The sequence below is a fragment of the Notolepis coatsorum genome, assembly GCF_963971535.1.
Source record: "Notolepis coatsorum genome assembly, chromosome: 15".
NCBI classification, from domain to species: Eukaryota; Metazoa; Chordata; class Actinopteri; order Aulopiformes; family Paralepididae; genus Notolepis; species Notolepis coatsorum.
Window position 1 is genome coordinate 66,063,982 of NC_140179.1, and position 27,576 is coordinate 66,091,557.

The following is a 27,576-nucleotide window of genomic DNA, read 5'->3' on the forward strand; positions in this document are numbered from 1 at the left end:
GGTCGGTCAGTGACGACACTTAAGTTAGCCAGTTAATGTGAGCTAGATGGAAAGACAATGTAACGTTACTGGGGAAAAAGTTATTTACCTTGGAATACTCCTTTGCCAACTTGCTGTACTTTGCTTGCAGGTCTGCAGCCATTATTGCTGGATTAGGAATAGCCCCAACTGTGGCCAACTTTAGCCAAGGTACCGTTATCAAGCAAAGCTAGCTGACCCTCGTTTACTAGCTCGTCTTCCCCACAAGGTTCATCACATTGACATTTGATAACGCTAGTCGGTAGCTACTTGGCTTGAATCCGATTCACCGTGGGTGCATTATTGTTGATAGACGGCCAGTATCAGGTCCTCGAGAAAGGACAGGCAATCATCTGATTTGATGTAGCGTTAAAGCGGATGTTGTTCCAACTAGCTAGCTTTTCAGCTAATGCTAATAACAACTAGCTAGCTTTTCAGCTAATGCTAATAACACCAGCAAGTGAAACACATCCGAGCTCCCCATCACACCGCTCTGTCGGGACGATGGCATTTAAGAAAGTGTATCTTCTGTTAAAATGACAAACAGCATTGACACTTTAATTCACGGTCGATTAAAAACACGTTCATTTTATAATCCTCACTCTCCGCTAGCACAGCACAAGTTGTTTACCTGTGTAGCGTAAATGAGCTATCACGTGATAAATTACACCATATCGGATCGGAGCATAGAGTCGGCTACTCGCCGATAACCGGTCCAGCATTTTAGGCTGTATCGGAGACATTTCCGATACTGGTATCGGAACAACACAAAACAATGACTCGATTGTTTGAATGACAATGATTCGATTCCCGCTCCTCCCGGGCAGCATGTCAAAGTGTCCTTGAGCAAGACACTTAACCCCTAACTGCTCCCGATGAGCAGGTTTGCACCTTGCATGGTCGCCTCCGCTGTCGGTGTGTGAATGTCTGAGTGAATGGGTAAAAATGTGAGGAACAAATTGTAAAGCGCTTTGGATAAAAGCTGTTATATAAATGCACCATTTTACCATTTACTTTGTGTTTGGGAAAAGAGTGAAAGCTGTGGACAAATAGCCATTCTTATACAGTCTCTCACGTGTAATCAGGTGAAATGATTATGAAAACAAAACACGTTTTGTTGGGGACCCCCCTGGAAACCTTTTAGGCACCCTGGGATTCCCTGACATCAGTTAAAGAGCTACTAATCTACTGTGTCTCTTCAAGTTGTAGGTGTGTCCACTAGAGGTCGTCTCTATCCAGTGTGTGAGGGGGCTCAGCCAGGCAGTGGTTCTGTCCTGTGACAACAGTCATCAACAGTCCTGTTCGTGGCACAGGAAATCTCAAAATGTAAATCAACTCAGTTTTGTAGATCAATCTGAGGCATTTTATTCCAGACACACTTACGTAACTGAACTGAAATGCAGGTTTTCTTTGAAGCTTGTCATATTATTCCCAAATTTAGAGATGGGAGGTGATTCAGTTCCATGTTTTTACAGGTACGATATGATGCCAATCCAGGTTTTTACAGATTGGAAGTAATGCCGATCCAGTGTTTGACCAACTGATAGGCGATGGCCTGTCGTGGAGGCAGGGTGAAGACCGGGTTGGCCCCTTTGAACAGGGAATCAACCACCTTCAGAGAAACAAAAACATAGAATAGAGTGAATAAAAAAAATAAAACATTCACTACACTACACCAGCTGATGAACCATTCAGATGATAGTTATATAAAGTTATGATCCTGAATGTACCCTCAGGGATGTGATCCGATTGATTTGTTATCCTTGCTTTGCCTCGTCTTGTTGTCTTATTGTTGTGGTTTTATAGACCTGTTCGCTGTATACAAACATACCGTGTTCGAGCCAATCAGTAATACCAACTGAGTCACGTGACTAGGTTGCCTACGACGGGGCTCTATGGAGAAACCATGACACTCTCCTGACTAAAAGTTGTTTCAAACGAAAACGGCTGGATGTCATTTAGCCAAATCAGCATCATGGCTGTGAGTGTGAGTCTTTCAACTTTTACATATCTAGCTTTGGCATGGATTGATTGTTTAGATCGCTAGCATGGCTAACAAATGCAAATATATTGTAGTCTATTGTTCTGACCAGGATTACGTTCCTTTCTGCTCCGGTGATGCGCGCACACTGAGGCTGACGTATACAGCGAACAGGTCTATATGCTGTGTGCTATTTTTACCCCTTATTTCTGTATGTGACCGAGGGGGTCATCAAAAGCCATGGATGTGCTGTTAGAAAAGACAACAACAACAACAACAACAACAACAACAACAACAACAACAACAACAACAACAACACAGGCAGATATTAATGCATACAGCAGCTCTAGTAGCTCTAGTTCTACAGCAGCCGGTTCTGACCTGTTCTCTCGTGAACCAACGCGCCTCCTCAATCTCGTTCTCGTCCACTTTGATGTCTGTCGACACGGCAACAGCCAGGCAGCCAATCATGAGGTTGGAGGGCATGGGCCAGGGCTGGCAGGAGACATACTGAACCGGCCCCACCTTCACCCCGCTCTCCTCCTGTACCTCCCTCCTCACTGCATCCTCTATCGTCTCCCCTGAGACAGAGACAGAGAGAGACAGAGAGAGAGAGAGAGAGAGAGGTAGAAGATGAAAGAGAGAGAGAGAGTGAGGGAGAGAGAGAGAGAGAGAGAGAGTCACAAACAGGGAGATCAAGAGAGAGGGGTTTTTGAATGTTTGGCTATTGTAATGGTTAATTGGAAAGTTAAAATATGAGGCTCAGACGGGATGTTTAGAAGTTTTACAATCACTAATACTGAAATTAGAATTTCAAAGTTTACAAAGGTAATTTCAACGCAACTCTTGTTTACAATGGGTCACAATGAGAGTGAGTGGGATCCAGCCCCTGAGAGCCAGCCCCTCTGCTAACAGACAGACATGAGACCATCACACCTCAGAGTCAACACAGTTATTCCACTCTATAACTGAACCCTTGCTATGAAGAACCATATTGATGGCCGCAGAGCAAGAAACTCACTTTTTTGAGAAAACAAAAAAAAAGCAACAATACACTGTTTTTGGACTATATTACTATATTATCTGTTGAATGAATGAAAACTTTATTTAACAGATTGCAGAATGGGTACAATACAGTACAGCTCAATACACACAATTGTTAAGGGGATGCAGACCAGAGAAAGACTTTCGTCTTGTTTACATCAGGGTCCCCCATTTTCAATTCATAGTGTTAACAATACAATACACTGTTTTTTGACTATAAATTATTACTATATTATGTGTTAACAATACAATACACTGTTTTTGGACTATATTACTATATTATGTGTTAACAATACAATACACTGTTTTTGGACTATATTACTATATTATGTGTTAACAATACAATACACTGTTTTTGGACTATATTACTATATTATGTGTTAACAATACAATACACTGTTTTTGGACTATATTACTATATTATGTGTTAACAATACAATACACTGTTTTTGGACTATATTACTATATTATGTGTTAACAATACACTGTTTTTGGACTATACTACTATATTATGTGTTAACAATACCGACGACCAGGTATTAGTGCCTTGCCAAGTGCAAGTAGGAGGTGTCCCCCACTTTTTGTATGCAGATAGACGGTTTTGTTAACTTACCATCTTTAGATAATAAAGTATTCAGCCTCTACTGTCTTTAACTATGAATGAACACAACACTAACTTACCATCTTTAGATAATAAAGTACTCAACCTCTACTGCCTTTAACTATGAATGAACACAACACTCTAACTTACCATCTTTAGATAATAAAGTACTCAACCTCTACTGTCTTTAACTATGAATGAACACAACACTAACTTACCATCTTTAGATAATAAAGTACTCAACCTCTACTGCCTTTAACTATGAATGAACACAACACTCTAACTTACCATCTTTAGATAATAAAGTACTCAACCTCTACTGTCTTTAACTATGAATGAACACAACACTCTAACTCACCATCTTTAGATAATAAAGTACTCAACCTTTACTGTCTTTAACTATGAATGAACACAACACTCTAACTTACCATCTTTAGATAATAAAGTATTCAGCCTCTACTGTCTTTAACTATGAATGAACACAACACTAACTTACCATCTTTAGATAATAAAGTACTCAACCTCTACGGTCTTTAACTATGAATGAACACAACACTCTAACTTACCATCTTTAGATAATAAAGTACTCAACCTCTACTGTCTTTAACTATGAATGAACACAACACTCTAACTTACCATCTTTAGATAATAAAGTACTCAACCTCTACTGTCTTTATAACTATGAATGAACACAACACTCTAACTCACCATCTTTAGATAATAAAGTACTCAACCTCTACTGTCTTTAACTATGAATGAACACAACACTCTAACTTACCATCTTTATATAATAAAGTACTCAACCTCTACTGTCTTTAACTATGAATGAACACAACACTCTAACTTGCCATCTTTAAATAATAAAGTACTCAACCTCTACTGTCTTTAACTATGAATGAACACAACTCACACTCTAACTTGCCATCTTTAAATAATAAAGTATTCAGCCTCTACTGTCTTTAACTATGAATGAACACAACGCTCTTAACTTACCATCTTTAGATAATAAAGTTGGAGAACATTGCTCTTCGGAAAACAAAAAAATTGTTATATGGTTCCTCGTCTGAGGTATTGTGTTGTCTCTAGCGATGGTGGCGGAGAGGAGGAGCCTTGCTAAGCTCCAGGCCATTAGGGACAACCCCTCCCACCCACTATACACAGACTTGGCTGACAGGAGGAGCATGTTCAGTGCTAGACTCACACTACCTAAATGAACGGCACAGGAAGTCCTTCATTCCAACAGCCATCAGACTATACAATGCATCACTGTGCCTCACTGCATCACTGAGCACAGAGTGACAGTTACCATCTTCTTGGACTTTTACTTTTAAAACAACACTGTTCAATATTACACTTACTGTAGACTTCTGTATATTCTTTACTGTATATTTTATACTAGAATGTATATACATAACATACAAAATGTGAATCTGGCAGCACAGCTCCAACATTTTTTCAACCTCTCCCTGAGGCTGGAGAGGGTGCCCCAGCTCTGGAAGACCTCCTGCATTGTCCCGGTGCCCAATAAGGGACGACCCAGCACCCTCAACGACTACAGGCCAGTCGCTCTGACATCACACGTCATGAAGACGTTTGAGAGACTGGTCCTGCAACACCTCAAGCCCCTGGTGCGTGACTCCCTCGACCCCCTGCAGTTTGCATACCAGGCAAACATCGGGTGGAGGACGCCATCATCTACATGCTCCACAGAGCGTACATGCACCTGGAGAAGCCGCGCAGCTCAGTGAGGATTATGTTCTTTGATTTCTCCAGCGCCTTCAACACCATCCAGCCGTCACTGCTAGCGGAGAAGCTCTCTGCGATGCAGCTGGAGCACGGCTTGGTGGCCTGGATCAAGGACTACCTCACTGAGAGACCGCAGTACGTCAGACTAAAGGACAGTCAGTCTGACGTAGTGGTGAGCAACACCGGCGACCCTCAAGGAACTGTGCTGTCACCCTTCCTCTTCACCTTCTATACTTCAGACTTCTACCGCAACTCAAGCGTGTGCACCTGCAGAAGTTCTCAGACGACTCCTCCATCGTAAGCTACATCACAGACGATGATGAGGAGGAGTACAGAGCCCTGGTGGAGAGCTTTGTGGGGTGGAGCGACAGCAACCACCTCCAACTCAACACCAGTAAGACTAAGGAGCTGGTGGTGGACTTCCGGAGGGGCAAGAAGAGGCCCCCCCCCGATTCCCATCACCATCCGAGGGGTGGAGGTGGAGATGGTGGACTCATATAAGTTCCTTGGGGTACACCTGAACAATAAACTGGACTGGTCGGATAACACAGAGGCCCTCTACAGGAAGGGACAGAGCAGGCTGTTCTTCCTGAGGAGACTCAGGTCCTTCAACGTGTGCAATAGACTGCTGCAGTCATTTTACCAGTCTGTAGTGGCCAGCGTCCTCTTCTATGCTGTGGCATGCTGGGGAGGCTACATCAACTCAAGGGACACCAGCAAGCTCAACAAGCTGGTGAGGAAGGCTAGCTCCATGGTGGGAGTCGAGCTACCTAGACTAGAGGTGATGGCAGAGAGGGGGATGAGAAGGAAGCTGGCTGCGATCATGGAGAACCCCTACCACCCCCTCTACGACGAGCTAGTCAAGATGAGAAGCTCGTTCAGCCACAGACTCATACCCCCCCGACACTCAACTAACCGCCTCGGACAGTCCTTCATACCAGCGGCCATCAGGCTCCACAACAGGGGGCAGGGACTAGCGGCCTCCAGGCTCCACAACAGGGGGCAGCGACTGCTGTCAGACATTGACCTGGGACTAATAGGAACCCAAGGAGGACAATTTACACTATCTTAGGCATACTGCACCTTATGTGGATACTGTGAATAATGTATATTTCAGTGGATACTGTGATACTGTGAATAATGTATATTTCAGTAGATAGTAAATTATAACACTACCTTATGCATACTGCACCTTATGTGACACTGTGAATACTGTGAATATATTTTTCAGTTAGTTAGATAGTATATTATATATTTGTTTACACTGCTTGTGTTGTTTTGACTACCTGTACCCCCCCCCCCCCTTCTGCTATGATGCCTGAATTTCCCCAAGGGGATCAATAAAGGAATATCTTATCTTAATCCTTGTCCATACTCTATTATTATTATCTTATTCTTAGGCCTATTTTATTCTTAGGCAATTTGTTTTGTTATTCTTATTCGTGACTTTGTTCTGTCTAAATGTTTACTGTAGTCAAGCCCTTTGTTAAAAACCTGGGCGTGCTCTTTGACCCCGAGTTTTCCTTCAATAGGCAGGTAAACTCGTGGTGAAGGGGTGCTTTTTCCAGCTCCGGTCCATAGCCAAGATCAAGGCCATTCTCTCCCCCTCAGACCTGGAAAGAGTAATTCACGCCTTCATATCCTCACGCTTAGACTACTGTAACTCCCTGTACCTGGGGCTAAATAAATCCACAATAGCCCATCTACAACTCCCACAAAACGCTGCCGCTAAACTGCTCACAGGTACCCGGAAGAGAGCTCACATCACCCCTGTACTTGCCTCCCTCCACTGGCTCCCGGTGCGCTTTAGAATAGACTTCAAGGTCCTTTTATTGGTTTATAAAGCCCTAAATGGTAAGGCCCCTGCTTACCTAGCAGACCTCCTCACCCCCTATACCAACGCCAGGCAAGGACGCGAGAAGGGGGGGTGCGGCAGGGGCTGCAGCACCCCCTGCTGGATGGGAGTGTAACTGCAACTGCAAGGTTGTTTTGGATTTTATTCCAAATTTGTAACCGAGGCTACTCATGTCACAGAGCGGAACGGCACTGCAGATTTACCCTACTCTTGGAATTCATTCAGATCGTCATAGGGGCGCTGTCTCGATAATGCAGTGTTATTAACAGCGTGTAGCCGACGCATGAACCGGTTGGGATTCGAATAGACGCGGCCTGGAAGCGTCAACGCGGAACTGGAAATCCATTTGTAAAAAAAAATAGACACAGCGGCTGCGCCCTGCCTGGGATAGTTAACTTTTGGGACGGTGAATTCGCAGTAAAGGAATATATGAACAAGCCAGCAGAACTATCCGAGCCCCCGGGAGGGTGATCGAAGACCTTTTGCATCATGTCGGCGATCATGTATGCGGGGAACGAATTGCAGAGGGAGGGCGCAACAGCCAGGTGGGGTAAGCTGGGCTGTGATGTGTGCATCAGAACGGTTACTTGTCTCGCACGCTCAGAGCGCGGAGTTGGGCAGCGGTTTTGATTGAAAAGTTTGATTGAAAAGTTTATTAACAGATTGCAGTGTTGGTTATGACGTGACAGACAGTGGAGCTGTTTGCAGATAGCGAGCATTTTGACGTGTTGCGTGGTGGCGATGTCTCGCAGACAATACAACTACAAGTATAATTATATATATATTTTATATATAAAAAAAATTATATAAAAAAAAATAATTAATCAAAAACGATCGATATCTCAGCACCCCCACTCCCCGCGGACTTCTCGCGTCCCTGACGCCAGGGCCCTCAGATCGGCTGATAAGGGTCTCCTAACCACCCGTAGGTCTAACTTCAAGTCTAGGGGGGGACGTGCTTTTGCGGTCGCAGCCCCTGACCTCTGGAACAGCATCCCCATGTCCATTAAATCTGCCCCCTCCATCCACTCTTTTAAATCAAAACTCAAAACCCACCTATATCGCCTGGCCTTCCCTGACTCACTTTGACTCTTGCTGTACTTGTTGTCATGTTGTTCTGTTTTTCCTTTGTCTATCCGTTGATTTTATTAAATGTTTCTGTTTATTTTATACTTTTCTTTGTACTTAGCTTAGCTATGTGAAGCACTTTGGTTGACAAGCGTCATGTTTAAACGTTTGATTGATTGTGAGCGATTTGTAGTGTCAAATTTCCCTCGGGATGATTAAAGTATTTCTATTCTATTCTATACGCTACATTAGCTTAGCACAACGTACCGGGCTCTATGAATCCAGCCAGACAGGAGAACATGCCAACGGGGAAAATCTTCTTTCTCCCTAGAAGACACTGGTTCCCATCAGGATGGATGACCAGCATGATGGCTACTGGGTCTGCAGCGGAACACAGGCAATCAAGTCAAGAGTCTTAGTCAAGTCAAGAGTTTTATTTGTCACGGCATACAAGCATACAGTGAAATGCGGGGGGTCTTGCCCGCAACGATTGTGCAATAATACAATAATAAGAATAGGATGAGAATAAGACATTTGTGCAATAATACAAGTAATAAGAATAAGACATAACAGGTATATGTACATAAAGTTTTAAAAAAAGCATGGTAAAAAGACATGCTAAGGTCCTGCGATAGTGCAATCCACTGTTAGCTAGGGATGAGGCACTGGGTCTTATGTACACTACTATACAATGCTATACTATACAATCTACAGTTGTACTATGTGTCCTTATGCTAGCTTGCTATCCATCCGTTTACTATACAAGAACCACTCCTGTTCTTGTTTTTAAAGTGACCTTTTCATTGTGTAAAGTGACCATTGAGTGTGAGCGTGTGCACCATGTGTGTGTGTGTGTTCATGCTAAAGTGACTGCTAGTGTGTGAGCGTATACAGTGTGTGTGTTGTGTGTGTGCTCATGTGTGCGGAGAGTTCAGTGTTCTGATGGCCTGGGGGAAGAAGCTGAGCCTTAGTCTCTCTGTTCTTGCTGCGTGTATACGGAGGCGTTTGCCTGACCGCAGCAGCTTGAACAGGTTGTTGTTGGGGTGGTGAGGGTCTTTCATCATTCTGCAGGCTCTGGATTTGCACCTCTTGTTATATAAGACCTGCAGGGGTGGTAGTGCAATACCCGTAGTACGCTGAGCTGAGCGCACCACTCTCTGTAGAGCCTTCTTGTCCTGTGCCGTGCCGTTTCCATACCAGGCAGTGATGTTTCCAGTCAAGATGCTCTCTACAGCTCCGGAGTAGAAGGACTGGAGTATCTTTCCTGATACTCTGAACTTCCTTAACTGTCTCAGGTGGTAGAGGCGCTGCTTCGCCTTCTTTACGACTGAGTCTATGTGTGTTGTCCATGTCAGGTCCTCTGAGATGTGGACCCCCAGGTACTTGAAGCTGCTCACCCTGTCCACGATAGCCCCGTTTATCCTCAGTGGTGTGTGTGTGTCCTGCTGTGTTCTCCTAAAATCCATGATCAGCTCCTTGGTTTTACCAATGTTCAGGAGCAGGATGTTGTCCTGGCACCAGTGTTCCAGTACCTCAACCTCCTCCCGATAGGCCTTCTCGTCGTTGTCAGAGATCAGCCCCACCACCACTGTGTCGTCCGCAAACTTCACTATGGAGTTGGAGGTGAACTTGGCCACACAATCATGTGTGTATAGTGAGTACAGCAGGGGGCTCAGAACACAGCCCTGGGGGGACCCGATACTCAGGGTGATGGTGTTGGAGGTCTGACCCCCCACCCTGACCGCCTGGGGCCTTTCACTCAGAAGTCTCACATAGCCCCCCTTCTGGCAGTCTAGGTGAGAGAGGGTGTTGTGCAGTACTTGGGAGACAGCATCGTCAGTGGACCTGTTTGGCCTGTATGCAAATTGCATAGGGTCCATATCGCTGGGGAGAGAGGCACAAATGTAATCCTTAACCAGCCTCTCAAAACATTTCATGGCCACAGAGGTGAGTGCCACCGGTCTGTAGTCATTAAGACCTGTTGGGGAGGATTTCTTTGGTACCGGTATTATAGTGGACACCTTGAAACAGCCAGGGATAGATTAAATATGGTGGTGAACACTGGGGCTAGCTGGTTAGCACAGGACTTAAGTATACGTCCTGTTATCCCATCTGGGCCAGCTGCCTTTCTGGTGTTCACCCGCATAAATGCTCTTCTCACATTGTGTTCCGTCAATGAGAGAGTGCCCCCCCCCCTCCACGACGGCCGGCGCGTCAGTGACGTCGTTAGCTGGTGAGCTAGCGTCGCTACTGTTTGCACCAAACCGTGCTTAAAGGAGTTGAGCTGGTCCGCGAGAGAGGCGTCGGCACTCCCCATTGAGGGGGCACTGACTTTGTAGTCAGTTATCGTCCGTAGACCTCGCCAATCAGAATGGAATAGAAAGCTGAAGCCACTGGCTGTATTTACATCAAAAAGCAGAATGTCACCCATTTTAAGAATTCACACATGTTCTTCCTGTGTCTCAGGACAGTTCAGTCAGTATGTTCTTCCTGACGACAGTTCAGTCAGTATGTTCTTCCTGAGGACAGTTCAGTCAGTATGTTCTTCCTGAGGACAGTTCAGTCAGTATGTTCTTCCTGTGCCCCAGGACAGTTCAGTCAGTATGTTCTTCCTGTGCCCCAGGACAGTTCAGTCAGTATGTTCTTCCTGTTCTTCCTGTGCCCCAGGACAGTTCAGTCAGTATGTTCTTCCTGTGCCCCAGGACAGTTCAGTCAGTATGTTCTTCCTGTGCCCCAGGACAGTTCAGTCAGTATGTTCTTCCTGTGTCTCAGGACAGTTCACTCAGTATGTTCTTCCTGTGTCTCAGGACAGTTCACTCAGTATGTTCTTCCTGTGCCCCAGGACAGTTCAGTCAGTATGTTCTTCCTGTGCCCCAGGACAGTTCAGTCAGTATGTTCTTCCTGTGCCCCAGGACAGTTCAGTCAGTATGTTCTTCCTGTGCCCCAGGACAGTTCAGTCAGTATGTTCTCCCTGCAGGGGGCAGTGTTACGTACCGATGCGGGGGTAGCAGGTGTTGTGCACACCCTGCAGGACAGTGTTACGTACCGACGCGGGGGTAGCAGGTGTTGTGGACGCCCTGCAGGCTGGGACAGTGGGCGTTGAGGCAGGTTCTCTTGTAGCCGCCCTCCTCCACCTTGGTGCCGCTCCCACAGGTGGGGCAGTGGCTGTACCGGCTGTGCCAGGCCAACACGGCACGCGCCTGGGCTATGATGCCTGGAAGATAACAGATATTCCTTTATTGATGCCTTGGGGGAAATTCTGGCATCATAGCAACATGTCTTTTACTATTATGTACTATGCTACTATGTCTATACTACTATCTATTATGTACTATGCTACTATGCCTATACTACTATCTATTATGTACTATGCTACTATGCCTATACTACTACCTATATGCTATTATGTCTATACTACTATCTACTATGTACTATGCTACTATCTAGTACTATGCCTATACTACTACCTATATGCTATTATGTCTATAATACTATCTATCACCCATGTATATACAATACACACACACACTGAAATGCAGCAACATATGTCTTTTCTTAGTAAAATCCTGGCCAAAAGACTAGAGGACGTGCTCCCAGAGATAGTGGGAGACAATCAAAATGGATTCATAAAAGGGAGACAGGGGTTTCACAACGTCAGATGGGTCTTCAATATCCTCTACAACCAAAAAGGAGAAAGGGATACAGGTCTTCTCTCGCTCGATGCGGAGAAGGCCTTCGATAGGGTTGAATGGGCCTATCTTTTTGACATTATTGATCGATTTGGATTTGGAAATTACTTTTGTAACTGGATCAAATTACTACATCTAAACTCTGTAGCTGAGGTACTAACAAATGAAGTGACATCTAAACCCTTTAATATCACCAGGGGTTGCCCTCAAGGTTCGCCTTTATCACCGCTTCTGTTTATTTTAGCTATCGAACAGACTAAGAAATGACGTAAACTCCATGATCAAAACTGCTAAAAAAAAATTCATCAATGAGAAAACCGAGGAAAACAAAAACAAACCACGTGAACTTTGGAAATTACTCAATAATCAACTAGGCTGCAGTAAAAAACTTAAAACCAGATTCTCAAACATAAACATAAAGACGGACAAACCTCTCCATAAAACAGGGACACGACCCCAAGGACTTCAAAATTGCGAGAGTAACACCCCTGCACAAAAAGGGCAGCAAATTAGACCCAGGCAACTACCGCCCTGTTTCTATCCTTACCTCCATCTCGAAAGTCATAGTATTCAACCCTCCCCTGTCTCGAACGCTGTTTCTTGCCTCCCACAAGCCGGCTGCAATGTGGACAAAGCCATACATAGCACGAGTCCCCTCAGATACTCGAGGTAGCAGCCGTCGCATCTTTTCACCTGCGCGGCGCGATCTTTCAGCGTCAGGGGTCTGCGCTTTGGAGGGGCGCCGCCCCCATCGCTTCTTGATTCTACTGCGCAGGCGCACCAACCGACCTGTAGGAGTCGCTGTCCACAACGTCCGATCCCCACCCCTCAGTTTTCCCTCCCCCTAATACTGCCAATTGTATTAGTATGGACGACCAGCCAAACTGAAAACAATGTGGAGAGCTGGGCTCGAACCCAGCGTCTCCAGCATTGGTGGTGGTGAGTGCCTTGCCCACTGCACCACCTAGCCGCTCGTAATGTTTTATTTTTCTAAGGGAGACCCTCCATCATGGACGGAAGCGGAAGCATACTCAGTGCAACTACCATTATTTATACATGTATTCAGCTGAGCCAAACATACTACACACCCCATAGTGCTTAACATGATTAATGTATGGTATGAGTATGAGGTAAAGAAATTTATGAAAATAACCAATTCCATGTCGCAATTCAGCCCTATTTGGGGAAACGTCTCATTTAAACCAGGCAAACTGGATGCTGGATTCAAACTATGGACAAAAGAAGGAATAAGTAAAATATCTGACCTTTACAAAGAGGGGGTCTTGATGTCTTTTGAGGAATTATCAACTAAATACAGCATCCCAAGGAAGCACTTTTTTAAATACTTGCAATTGAGAAGTTTCATTTCCTCTCAGCAAAACCATTCACTGGTAATTCCTACAATTTCATCCTTAGAAAAAATTATCATCAAGAACTGCAATAGCAAAGGCTTGATATCACTGTTCTATAACTGGCTTGTATCTGGTTCAGAGGAGACGTCAATACCTAGACTGGAGGCATGGAGGCTGGACTTGGGAGAGGAGATCTCAAATGAGGACTGGAACAGAGTGTGCGAGGAGGCTCAGACACAGACAGCCAACACTAGCTTAAAAATACTTCAATACAAATGGCTGATGCAGACTTATATAACTCCTGTCAAACTGAATAAATATAACAGCAATACACCAGACAGTTGCTTTAAATGTACCGAGGCTCTGGGAACTTTTATACACTGTATTTGGGAATGTGACAAAATCAAGAAGTTCTGGGGGGAGGTGGTGAATAAAATCAAAGATGTCTTGTCAGTGAATATCCCATTAGACTCCAAAATGATATTGCTACACCTATATCCAGTAAATCTCAACCTGAGAACCAAACAATACAAATGTATTGACTTTGCTATACTGCAGGCAAAAAGAACAATAGCTTTCAATTGGAAAAAATGTGATGCACCCACAATCGGTGCTTGGATTAAGAACATGGCACAATGCATGTCAATGGAGAGAATAACATATATCCTCAGGAACAAAATAGAGGTTTATGAGGATATATGGAAACCATTTAATGAATATCTGAGAAGGGAAGATATAGGAGGGCTTCTATAGGATGAGTCCCCCCGCTCTCTCCTCTCTCCCGTGGTCAGTTGACCCTGGGGAAGAGCGGAGACACGCCATTGAAGGTGTTGTAAAGATGTAATTTATTATTATTATTATTATATTACATATTCTTTTCACTTATTTTGATCCATGTATGAGTTATCTTACTGGAGGTACCATTGAATGTATGTATTATTTCTATATAACAGTAAAAGTGGATTTAAAGATGCTAAGAGAGAGAAAAGGGGAGGGGGAGGGATGTGGGTATACTTGTGTACACTTGTGGAGAAAAGGAACTAAAAATAATTGACGGCAATGAAAACCTGACTTGTGTAATGTAAAACCCAATAAAAATATATATTTTTTTAAAACATATGTCTTTTTAAAATGATAAATTACTCTTAAAAGAACACATTTTGTCTTTATTTTTCCAGCTTGAGATTTTGAAGAGCCAGAACTAATCAGTACGATATACCAGATTATAGAAAGAATAGAGTATGGGTTTTTTACTTTTATTTATAGCATTTTCAGCTTTTTCTGGCCACGCAGGACCGATAGAGGGAGAGAGGGAGAAGGGGAGGAGAGGTAGGGAAGACATGCGGCAAATGGTCGCCGGGACTGGGAAACGAACCCGGGACGACCACTTCGCGACTCAGCGCGCTATGTGGTGTGCTACTGGAGCGCCAACTGTAGTTATTCTTAAAATGGAGAACGAGACAGAGAGAGGGAGAGGATAAATGACAAAAGAAAGAAGTAAGACCAACCAGCCTCATCCTCGTTGAGTCTCAGCAGGTCTCTGTCGGGTCTCGAGGGGAAGAAGCTGTTTTTCTGCCGGGACAGTTTCAGGAGCGCGGCTGGCTCCTCCGCCTCGGAGTTGATGGCAAACCAAGCAGGAGGCTCCCTGATACTCTCCTTCGTCTGCGGAGAGGAGGAGGAGGAGGAGGAGGGCTTTCTGCTCTTCTCCACCCCGAGGAAGATGAGCACGGTGCCTTGCTGCTGGAGGAGGTCTCTGACGGTCTCGTATCCCAATCGACACAGCTTGGTGTTCGACTGTCCCGACATTTACATACAGATACAATTAATACAACATTTACATACAGATACAATTAATACAACATTTACATACAGATACAATTAATACAACATTTACATACAGATACAATTAATACAACATTTACATACAGCCAAGGAGTTTATACAGATACAATTAATACAACATTTACATACAGATACAATTAATACAACATTTACATACAGATACAATTAATACAACATTTACATACAGATACAATTAATACAACATTTACATACAGCCAAGGAGTTTATACAGATACAATTAATACAACATTTACATACAGATACAATTAATACAACATTTACATACAGCCAAGTAGTTTATACAGATAAAATTAATACAACATTTACATACAGCCAAGTAGTTTATACAGATAAAATTAATACAACATTTACATACAGCCAAGTAGTTTATACAGATACAATTAATACAACATTTACATACAGCCAAGTAGTTTATACAGATAAAATTAATACAACATTTACATACAGCCAAGTAGTTTAGACAGATACAATTAATACAACATTTACGTACAGCCAAGTAGTTTATACAGATACAATTAATACAACATTTACAAACAGCCAAGTAGTTTAGACAGATACAATTAATACAACATTTACGTACAGCCAAGGAGTTTATACAGATACAATTAATACAACATTTACATACAGCCAAGTAGTTTATACAGATACAATTAATACAACATTTACATACAGCCAAGTAGTTTATACAGATACAATTAATACAACATTTACATACAGCCAAGGAGTTTATACAGATACAATTAATACAACATTTACATACAGCCAAGGAGTTTATACAGATACAATTAATACAACATTTACTTACAGCAGGCAGGCAGGCAGACAGACAGACAGACAGATCTCCACCTACCCCAGGGCTGAAGTCGTCCTGGGAGCTGACCATGGGGCTGAGTTTGGAGAAGAGAAGGTAGACCGAGTCTGGACTGTTCTGTCTGGACTCTAACCAGGCTCTGTCGGACCTAGGGTAGTAGGGTAGTAGGGTAGTAAGGTAGTGGGAATACCATTCAAATTATATTAATTCAAATTGTAACGTTTCGGAGGAGTTGGGTGAATTTCTCACCTACGAATGCATTTGATGAATACAACAAACAACGGAAAACAGAAGAACTCAAAATGTAATCATTCTAATCATCTGTTCCTACCTCTTCTCACTGAGTCTGTCCAGGGTCTCTCTGCTGAAGTAGTTCTCCGCCCCGGGGTGAGAGCTCGGCAGTAGTGGCTGGTCGTCTGTCCGAGCCAGCAGCAGGTTGGAGATGTGTCTGTGGCCCCAGAACTTAGCGATGTCGTAGGCTGTCTGTGACGACCTGTTGACTGAGAACTGATCACACCTTGGAGGAGGAAGGAGGAGAAGTGGCAAGTGTGGGTGAAAAAGTTATAATATATATTTTTTTTATTTTTTAAATCAACATTCAAGGTTCTATCTTTTACGATTAAAAATGTTTTGTAAAAATGTGTTAGCTCACTAAACCCTACAGATTGCCAAGATTAGCCAAGCAGAAAGATTCAAACAATACAAGCTTTCTAGAATAAAATCTATCCAATTGCCTACATAATCATTATGAATCGAGAATCAATTTAAAATTGAACTGTGACCCCAAGAATCGAAACAAAATTCAATCATTTGATTCCCAAAAATTCCCACCCTTCGCCAATTTTTTTATATGCTGCACAGAATACATTTGAGAGCCTATGATTACTCGTGTGCAGCTGAATATAGAATAGATTTGTGAGTTCAAGTTCAAGTTTCTTTATTAGTTGTCATACAGAAGTACAGAATACTTTTATACAAAATGCTTCTCTCTGTTACGCTCCAGAGACTGTGCTAGACAAAAATAGATAAGTATAAAATAAAATAAGTATAGCAAGTATAAAATAGAAGTAAAGTACGTAGACACAAGTGTTCAGTATATACATAAGTACAATGTTCAATGCAGAGTAGAAGTAACTGAGTTACCATACAATATACGATACAATATACTAATATACAATATACTATACAGTGCAAAGCAGAAATGGGATGAGGTACAATTTAGGTACAATTTACAGTAAGGTGTAATGAGGTATGGGTTGTAGTGCAAATTCTTTACCAATAACTATAAAGTGTGTTTAGGTGTTCTAAAGTGGGTAAAGTGGGTGCTGCAGTGAGTTGTTTGTTTAAAGTGAGTGTGTGCGTGTGGATGCGTGTGCTGTGAGTGCATTTGATGGTTGTTACATAGTGTTATTGTTCGTTGAGCATCCTGATGGCCTGGGGATAGAAGCTTCTTCTGAGTCTTTCTGTGCTTGCCATGAGACTCCGGTATCGCTTGCCTGACCGCAGCAGTTCAAAGCCTGTGATTACCCATATTTGCAGCTGAATATATGAATGACTTTTATTTATATAGCATCCTTCACAGCACGAATGCACAGGGTGCTTTACACTACAGCTTAGTATATAAAAACAAAAACCAGAAATAAATGACAACAACAACAGACAGCAGTTAATAACAGTGAAACCAGATAAAATAATAGAATAAAATAATTTAGATAAAATCATCAGTCACTAATTAGAAAACAAAAGTATAGGAACAGTGAGGACAAGACAGAGTGCCTATAGGGCAGTTCGCAGGTCCAGGGGGAGAGCGTTCCAGAGCCTTGGTGCCGTCACCTCGAAGGCTCGATCACCTCTTGTTTTGAGCCTGGACCTGGGGACCACCAGGAGGTGCTGATCGGCAGATCTGAGTGAGCGGGTGTTGGTGTAGGGATAATAATAATAACTTTTAATAATAATAACTTTATTTGTATAGCACTTTTCATACAGAAGTTGCAGTTCAAAGTAAAAAAATACAGGCATAAGCGAGCATAAAAAAGATAGAGAGGTAGCAAGGTAAGGTAAATCACAGTGTTTCACATTAGGATCTAGTATCCCAATAGGCTCTCTGTTTACAGTTTCATTCAGTAATACAATTAATCAAAATTGTTTAAAATGATCAGTTTAAAAAATAGTCTAAAAATTATAAAATAGAACGGACATACAACAGGGTATTTAACATACAACAGAGCAGTGCATCAGTAAGAAGTAAAAAGTGAGATAAAATAGTTCTCTTAAAATTACAGTGCATACAGTAGGAGGTAGTGAGATAAAAATTAGCATAGAACCGACACATGAATTTGATAGGAAGTATATAAAAGTAGGCAGGGTAAGAATAGTGCAGGTAAGTACAATTTGTGTCAGGATGTCCCTGATGTTTCATTGAAATGCCTGAGCAAAGAGATAGGTTTTAAGCTGTCTTTTGAAGATGTCTAGTGAGTTGGCTTCCCTGATGTTTTGGGTAGTTTGTTCCATAGTTTTGGGGCGTAGTTGATAAAGGCTGCATTGCCGATCCTATTTTGACTGTTTCTGGGAGCCTCTAGTAGTCCAGCAGCTGATGATCGCAGTGTTCTTGCTGGCGTGTAATTTATTAGAGTGTTGGCGATGTAGCTAGGTCCCTGTCCATTTAGAGCTTTGTATGTAAGGAGAAGGACCTTGAAGTCAATTCTAAATGTTACAGGAAGCCAGTGTAGAGCAGCTAAGACTGGACTAATGTGCTCTCTCCTTTTGGTTCTAGTTAGCAGTCGGTCTGCAGAGTTTTGGATTAGCTGAAGCCTCTCTGGGGTTTTCTTAGGGAGACCCGTGAAAAGTGCATTACAGTAGTCTAACCGGCTAGATATGAATGCATGAATTAGCTTCTCAGCATCGTTTTGATTAATAAATGGTCGTACTTTTGCTATATTTCTGAGATGGAAGAACGATGTTTTCGTCACTTTGTTAATATGAGAATTGAAGTTCAGTTCTGAATCTATGATAACCCCGAGACTAGTGACCTCAGATTTGATCCAAGGGGTTAGTCCTCCCAGGTTCTTTATTAATGTTTCTTTTTTTGTTTTGGGGCCGATAATTAGAATTTCAGTTTTGTTCTCGTTTAGTTTCAGGAAGTTCTTACTCATCCATTTATTTATTGCCAGTAAGCAGTCTGTAATGGAGTTAATCGCTGTATAATTTGGTTCAGCAGATATGTACAGTTGTGTATCATCCGCATAGCTATGGAAACCTACATTATGTTCTCTGATGATATCACCCAGCGGTAACATGTAAAGGGAGAAGAGTAAAGGACCTAAGCAACTCCCTTGTGCAACTCTATAGTTGTTGTCATATATCTCAGACATGTGGCCTCCTAGTTTCAGGGTTTCCCATTAATTACCTAGACTGTGGCGGCCCGCCACAGTTGTATAATGAACCAAAAAAATAAAGTAATTAATTTTTTTTAAATATAAAGTTTGCCAATAGGGATGTATCAGTAGTAGTAGTAGTTGTGATAGTGATCCACTATATTTTTTTTTTCTAAAAAATAAACCAGTTCAACACAGGTAACCACTTTTGCTTCATTTCTTTGATGGCTCAAATGTATGCTCTAGTCCAGTGGTTCCCAAACCTCTCCTCGAGACACCCCAGCCGTTCCATGTATTTTTGTTAAATTCCACCACCAGCACACCTGATTCAACTAATAAAGGGCTAGTTAAGTTGAATCAGGTGTGCTGGTGGTGGAATTTAACAAATACATTTAACGGCTGGGGTGCTTCGAAGAGAGGATTGGGAAGCACTAGTCTAGTCGATTTTGTGTTTTGAGCACAAAGTTCATCATAGATCTAGCCTCTTTATTTTGCTCTCAAAGTGCACCAGATTGATGCATTTAACTTTAAAATGTACACACAAAAATAAAAAGTTTTGGGGGGGCATGGAGGTTCACCCCCCATAGTCTCTGAAAATCCTGTGGGAAACACTGCATAGAATTGCCTCCCTCTGATGTATGTTTTAAACCAGCTTAGCACATGTTCTGAGAAACCGACAAGGTTTTCAAGACGATCGATTAGAATATCGTGATCGATTGTATCAAATGCTACACTGAGATCTATGGATGGATGAGTTCAGTGATGTAGATAGGGGCCTGAACGTGGAGTGTTCTGAAAGTAAAAGTGAGGACTTTGAAGTGAATTCTATAGTGTACCGGGAGCCAGTGCAGGGATTCCAGAATGGGAGTGATGTGACATGATTTCTTTGACCTTGTGAGTAGCCTGGCTGCAGCATTTTGGACCATTTGTAGTTTGTCTGTGGATGATTTGGTGAGACAGGTGAAAAGTGAGTTGCAGTAGTCAAGCCTAGAGGAAATATAGAATAGATTTGTGAGCCTATGATTAGATTACCCATATTTGCACCAGGATGCTGGGGGTCTGTCATACCAAAGCCATACCATCTCCACTGTCATTCTATTCTATTCTATTGAGTAGCACCACGCACACCCGTGTGACAGCAGCATCTCCACTGTCATTCTATTCTATTTTTATTTTTTTATAATTCTCTTTTCCCCCCTCCTTTTTCCATTTTTCTCCCATCCCAATGTTAGTCGTTATGCCAATTCCCAATCCCCTTCCTGGTTGTTGCGTCGGTCTGGGAGGGCGGAGACTATCACATGCTTCCTCCGACACATGTGTAGCCAGCCCACCACTTCTTTTCACCTGGCAGCGCGGACTCACTGGGGGAGTGTAACGTGTGGAAGGTCACACTACCTCTCCCAGATCCTTCCCTCACTGTGCAGACGCCCCGACCGAACTGTAGGAGTCGCTGTTTACAACGACCAGGACCCACCCACGCCGGCTTCCCACCCGCTAACACTGCCAATTGTGTTAGTATGGACGGCCGACCAACCTATTCTATTCTATTCTATTCTACTGAGTAGACCAATGTACAGTTTCTTCCCCTTCTGATGTATATATTTTTTATGATCTCTTCTTACTACACAGTTCTGTATATCTGTATGTCGTGTATGTCATAAATGTCATGATGAAGGGCGCCCAAGTGGCGACCCATGTAACGCGCTGCGTCGCGGCACGGCCGACCCGGGTTCGATTCCCGGACCCGGCGTCATTTGCCGAATGTCTTCCCCCCACTCTGTCTCCCGTTCTTCCTCTCTCTCTCTCTCTCTACTGGACTGCCCAGTAGTAAAAAGCGATAAACGCGTTTTTTTTTTTTTTTTTTTTTTAAACGTCATGATGAATTGAAAATGGAGGACCCCGATGTAAACAAGACGAAAGTCTTTTTCTGGTCTTCATCCTCTTAGCAGTTTGTTTTGTATTGAGCCATTTGTACCCATTCTGCAATCTGTTAATAAAGTTTTCAATCAAGCAATCAGCACCAGGCTCACCCATGTGACAGCAGTGTCTCCACTACGCCGTAGTGTCCGTTGCGAGCAGCCAGCATCAGAGACGTCCATCCATTGTGTCCGGCCTGGTTGAGGACGGAGGGGTAGAGATACAGCAGAGTGAGTGACAGAGAGAGAGAGAGAGAGAGAGAGAGAGAGAGAGAGAGAGAGAGAGAGAGAGACACAGACAGACAGACAGACAGACAGACAGACAGACAGACAGACAGACAGACAGACAGACAGACAGACAGACAGACAGACAGACAGACAGACAGACAGACAGACAGACAGACAGACAGACAGACAGACAGACAGACAGACAGACAGACAGACAGACAGACAGACAGACAGACAGACAGACAGACCTGGTTGAGGACAGAGGGGTAAAGAGACAGCTGAGCAGAGTGAGTGACAGAGAGAGAGACAGACAGACAGACAGACCTGGTTCAGGACAGAGGGGTAGAGGGACAGCAGAGTGGACACTGAGGTCACGTCTCCTCTCCCTGCAGCGTCCATGAACTTCTCCACCATCTCCTCCTTCGCGGTCATCTGGAGAGTGGCCATTACGGCCGGCTGCCCCGTCGATACGAGTCCTCCGCTGTCTGTGTTGAGGTAGGATCACACGTCCTCCGCTGTCTGTGTTGAGGTAGGATCACACGTCCTCCGCTGTCTGTGTTGAGGTAGGATCACACGTCCTCCGCTGTCTGTGTTGAGGTAGGATCACACGTCCTCCGCTGTCTGTGTTGAGGTAGGATCACACGTCCTCCGCTGTCTGTGTTGAGGTAGGAGCACACGTCCTCCGCTGTCTTTGTTGAGGTAGGAGCACACGTCCTCCGCTGTCTGTGTTGAGGTAGGATCACACGTCCTCCGCTGTCTGTGTTGAGGTAGGAGCACACGTCCTCCGCTGTCTGTGTTGAGGTAGGATCACACGTCCTCCGCTGTCTGTGTTGAGGTAGGATCACGCAGAAGGCAGGGGGTGGATTAAGGGGCGGTCATCAAAGAGAAGTCGCCTATTCTCGGTCCTTGCCCCACAATGGTGGAACAAACTTCTTCCCACCAGTTAGGACAGCCGAAACCCCACCAATCTTTCGCCGTCGACTAAAGACACACTTCTTCAATCAATACCTGAAAAAAAGAAATAAAAAATAACCTTACTGTCATGCGCTTGTCCTAATATACTAACCTAGTACACTGTAGCACTCAACACTTTGATGAACATTGTTACTCAGCTGATAGAGTTGTGCCCTTCCTGCTGACTTGTCGTACAGAACTTTGGATAAAAGCATCAGCTAAATGACTAAATGTAAATGTAATGTAATTATCAAAAGTCTAGGGATGACCCCTATTAGTCGAATAGTCGACTAATCGATCGAAAGGAGCCGTAGTCGATTGCCAACCTCTTAGTCGAATGCAAAACAAATACAAATAAAAAAGATTTTATATTATTATTATTATATTTTTTTTTTACATTCTTTTTTTCTCATTCTTTCCAAAAGAAAAGAGGCCTAGAAGCGTGGCTAACGCTAATGGCATGCATACCAGAGGCTAACTGCCTAAGAAAACAGGCACAGAGGCACTGAAAGAGGATTTTACCCGTCTAATGAATTGAACATTGTACATATGTACATACTGAACACTTGTGTCTACGTACGTGACTTCTATTTTATACTGCTATACTTATTTTATTTTATACTTATCTATTTTTGTCTAGCACAGTCTCTAGAGCGTAACAGAAAGAAGCATTTTATATAAAAGTATTCTGTACTTCTGTATGACAACTAATAAAGAAACTTGAAACTTAAACTTGAACTAATGAACACACTAGACTAGACAAATATCAAGATGTATCCATCAGTGGACCAATTGCATGCTTTTGCAGAGGACAAGAAGCCTTCCGTCGACTCCTTCAGACATTAAGCACCCCCACAACCCAAATGGAATGATAAAAAAAGTAAAAGTAAAATTAAAAAATATATATTATACTTTATTATTTTTTTATAGTAGACTAATAGTCAACTATCGGCTCATTTTGGCGACTACAAATTGACTATACAAATCCTTAGTCGGGGACAGCCCTACAAAAGTCCATACGTTTCCTGTTATTGTGCAGGAATCGCCTTGTTCCAGATGCTACTGACGTGTTTGGCGTCCAATATGTACAAATAAGTTCACTTTCCAGGCATACTATGGCCGACTGCAGACCCCACCATATGTCAGTAGTAGTTGGGGTGTGGGAGGAGGTAAACTATACCTGTGGGTGACTGAGTGTGGACCTACTCAATACACCTGCATCCAATGTGCCCCTGGCTGCTGCCCTGGGCCCCTGGCTACTACACTGCCTTTGTAGGGCAATACACTCATGCAAACGGCGGGTTGGATTCAATTCACCTTTTTAATTCACTCAATAGGGAGGTGTAGTCTGACGTCACTTTGGACCGCCCGCGCGGTCCACCCGTTTAGATAATAATTCTGCCTCATGAACATTGGCAAGCTTTCCATTTTTGCACAAAATGAGTTCCCTTCTATTACTAACATTACATTTTTGTTTGAAATAAAATTCAACGTAATTATTTTACGATTAATTTCTAATTGTTTCATGTTGAGCTATAGATTGTGGATGAATACGCACAGAAAGGTACACCATGCCAATGTTCATGCTTTATTTGTTTTAAACGAGACGATTTACAAATGTGTCCATTGGAAATACATTGCAATTTCAAGCGAGGTGGACCGGCCGGAAACAACAATGACGTAACCACTACACCTCCCTGTTCAGACAGTGATTTGTAGTCCAGCCATAAACTCCTCCTCGAATGGGTCCCTTGACGTCTCAAGATATGTGAATGAAAACAGGCTCATTGGAACCACATGTCTCCTCTTTACAGCTGTGCCAAATGTATGCTAGTCCCTTGCAGATGTCCGCCCCAAACCATGCCGTTTTTGCATAAAGTATAAATGTTATGTTTGCCTTTTTGTATACTATAATAGTAATAGATATATAATAGATATTAATAGTTTTGAATAATAGTTATTGAATAATAGTCCCTAGTATTACCGTTTACTTGATCCTTCTCTCTTTTACTACTCTTTGTGGTTACTTGCTAAGTAACCAGGGTTAGGGGTGATCGAGCCTTCGAGGTGACAGCACCAAGGCTCTGGAACGCTCTCCCCCTGGACCTGCGAACTGCCCCCTCTCTGGGGGGGGTAGGGGTTGACGAGACAGCCTTGGCTCCCCCCTCCAGCACGCATACGAGTTAGCTGCCATACAGGCGCTGGGCCATACACGTAGGAGGGGGGGTGGGGGGAGGGGGCTGGGGGTGGGGGGGCCGCATGCCACTCTTATCTCCAAGAGGGCCTTCGACTCCAGCAGCTCAAAGTTCGACCTTGGAGTCGTCCAGGAATTTGTTTTGGCTGACTGACTGGCAACATTTCCCCAGTCACGTCGATTTAAATTTGATTTTGAGTAGAGTGAATTATAACTCACTGTTCCTAATAGTTTTGTTTTTAATTAGTGACTGATGATTTTATCTAAATTCTTTTATTCTACTTTTTTATCTAGTTTCACAGTTTTTTAACTGCTGTCTGTTGTTGTTGTCATTTATTTCTGATTTTGTTTTTGTTTTTATATACTAAGCTGTAGTGTAAAGCACCCTGTGCATTCGTGCTGTGAAGGGTGCTATATAAATAAAAGGCATTCATTCATTTATTAAATGTTGTGGCCCGGAGGCTCTCAGTATTCTTGCAGAAGAACAACTTTGTCGACACCTCAGTGCAGAAGGCAGGGATAAGTGGTTTCTCAGGATGCCTGGAACACACAAATGTCATCTGACACCAGGTGCAGACGGCCAAGAAGGAGAAGAAAGACCTGCATGTGGTTTTCTTAGATCTTGCCAATGCCTTCGGATCAGTGCCTCATGAGATTTTGTGGACAGTGTTCAACTTCTTCCAAGTCCCAGAGGGCATCACAAGGCTGGTCAAAGCCTACTTCCAAGACCTCCAGTTCTGTGTTACAGCACAGGCCAGTACAACTGCCTGGCAGCACCTCCAGATAGGCATAATGGCGGGCTGCACCATCTCTCCACTGGCGTTTACCATGGCAATGGAGCTCATTATTCGAGCATCCCGATGGGTGGTTGGAGGGGAATGGTTGAAGAGCGGGCTGCGTCTTCCTCCAATCAGGGCGTACATGGACGACATGACGACAATAACAACAACAAAGGCATGCACCAAACGCCTGCTGGATAAACTCCAGGAAAACATCAAATGGGCACGAATGGAGATTAAACCCAGCAAATCCCGCAGTATCTCCATTGTCAAAGGCAAGCTCGCCAATGAGAAGTTCCACGTTAACAACGAGCCAATACCAACTGTTCTGGAAAAGCCTATCAAAAGCCTTGGCCGCTGGTATAGCGCAGAACTCAAAGACTCGAAGCAGGTGGAACAACTCAGGCAGGATACAATCAGTGGCCTCAAGCAGATCAACAGCACTGCTCTCCCTGGGAAGCTGAAGCTGTGGTGCTTTCAGTTTGGACTGCTGCCCCGTCTCATGTGGCCAATTGCCATCTATGAGGTGACGTCACTATCCCATGCCAATCGGCTGGAGAGACTGGTGAATGCACATGTGAGGAAGTGGCTTGGACTGCCGAGAGGCCTTAGCAGCATAGGCCTGTATGGCAACGGAGCCCCCTCGAAATTTACTGTGTAGTTTTAGAAAATAGAGGCTTGTGCAAAATAACCAGTATATCACTTGCATTGTAGACGACAGGTGTGTGGATTAAACTGTGCATAATGAAGGGATGATTATAGTGCATTTTTATGCGCATTAGGTCAACAGAAGCAAAGGGTGTGCAATATGCATTTGATCTACTAATTACATTATTATTGGCGTGAATGTCAATCAATCAAACGAGCAAACAAATGAAACACGTGGATAAAATCACTCACGTGCATTGTAAAGTAGTTGTTACAGCACGTTTTGGGTGTCATGTATGTCATGTATGTCCCGACTCCCTATGCCATAAATGTCATGTTGTCATGTATGTTGTGAATGAATGATTGAAAACATTATTAACAGATTGCAGAATGGGTACAATACAGTACGGCTCAATACACACAATTGTTAAGGGGATGCAGACCAGAGAAAGACTTTCGTCTTGTTTACATCAGGGCCCCCATTTTCAATTCATATTGACATTTATGACATAGGGACATACATGACATTTATGGCATAGGGACATACAGGTATTTAGTACTGATACATTTGTGACATATACGGTATTCAAATATACAGTACTGTTACCCATAGATCCTGATATACATATGATGGGGAAGGGACTGTACATTAGGAGGGGGTGGGGTGGGGGGGTTGGACATTTACGTGGCCAGTTTCGAGTTTCGATGTATGTGTGTACGTCATAAATGTCACTATGAATTGAAAATGGGGGACCCTGATGTAAACAAGACGAAAGTCTTTCTCTGGTCTGCATCCCCTTAACAATTGTGTGTATTGAGCCGTACTGTATTGTACCCATTCTGCAATCTGTTAATAAAGTTTTCAATCAATCAATCAATCAATCAATCAATCAATCATTCACGTGACGTCGTTGTTGTTGGATTACGGGGTCGTGTTGACAGTTCGAAGTAGGCTATTTTAAGTCGTCAATACTCGGGCAAATATTTTTACTATTAAAAACTGGTTATGGTGAACTATTTTCTGTCCTTTTCAGTGTCGTCTCAAGTTTGGTTTTTATGTCACTTCTAGGAAATGTGAATCAATGATGCAAACGGTATGATCCGCTGGCTGTGAAAGAGGTCTTTGATTGATTGATTGATTGAAAAGTGTATTAACAGATTGCAGAATGGGTACAGTACAGTACAGCTCAATACATACAATTGTTAAGGGGATGCAGACCAGAGAAAGACTTTCGTCTTGTTTACATCAGGGTCCCCCATTTTCAATTCATCATTCCCTGGATCGCTGCCTAATCGCTGCCTAATTACAACTTCTCAAACCTCAAACCTCTATAGGTAGGAATGATAACATGATCACGCCATGCAGTATTTAAAACGTCTCAAGATTTAACTTACTTTCTTTAGTTTCCAGTGGAACATTGATCTGCTCGGTTCTGAGGACCAGTGTCAACACAG

General features: G+C 43.2%; 1 protein-coding gene across 1 annotated transcript; it reads right to left on the reverse strand.

Moving 5' to 3' along the window:
• Nucleotides 1–27,576, reverse strand: nudt12 (nudix (nucleoside diphosphate linked moiety X)-type motif 12). Its single transcript, XM_084330383.1, has 10 exons — nt 27,517–27,576; nt 21,871–22,554; nt 21,433–21,515; nt 16,360–16,545; nt 16,068–16,176; nt 14,863–15,148; nt 11,360–11,527; nt 8,581–8,694; nt 2,381–2,580; nt 1–1,630 (listed from the first exon to the last, which is right to left on the reverse strand). Exons 2-10 carry the CDS (start codon nt 21,991–21,993, stop codon nt 1,520–1,522), a joined length of 1,380 nt encoding a protein of 459 aa, XP_084186509.1. The 5' UTR covers nt 21,994–22,554; nt 27,517–27,576; the 3' UTR covers nt 1–1,519.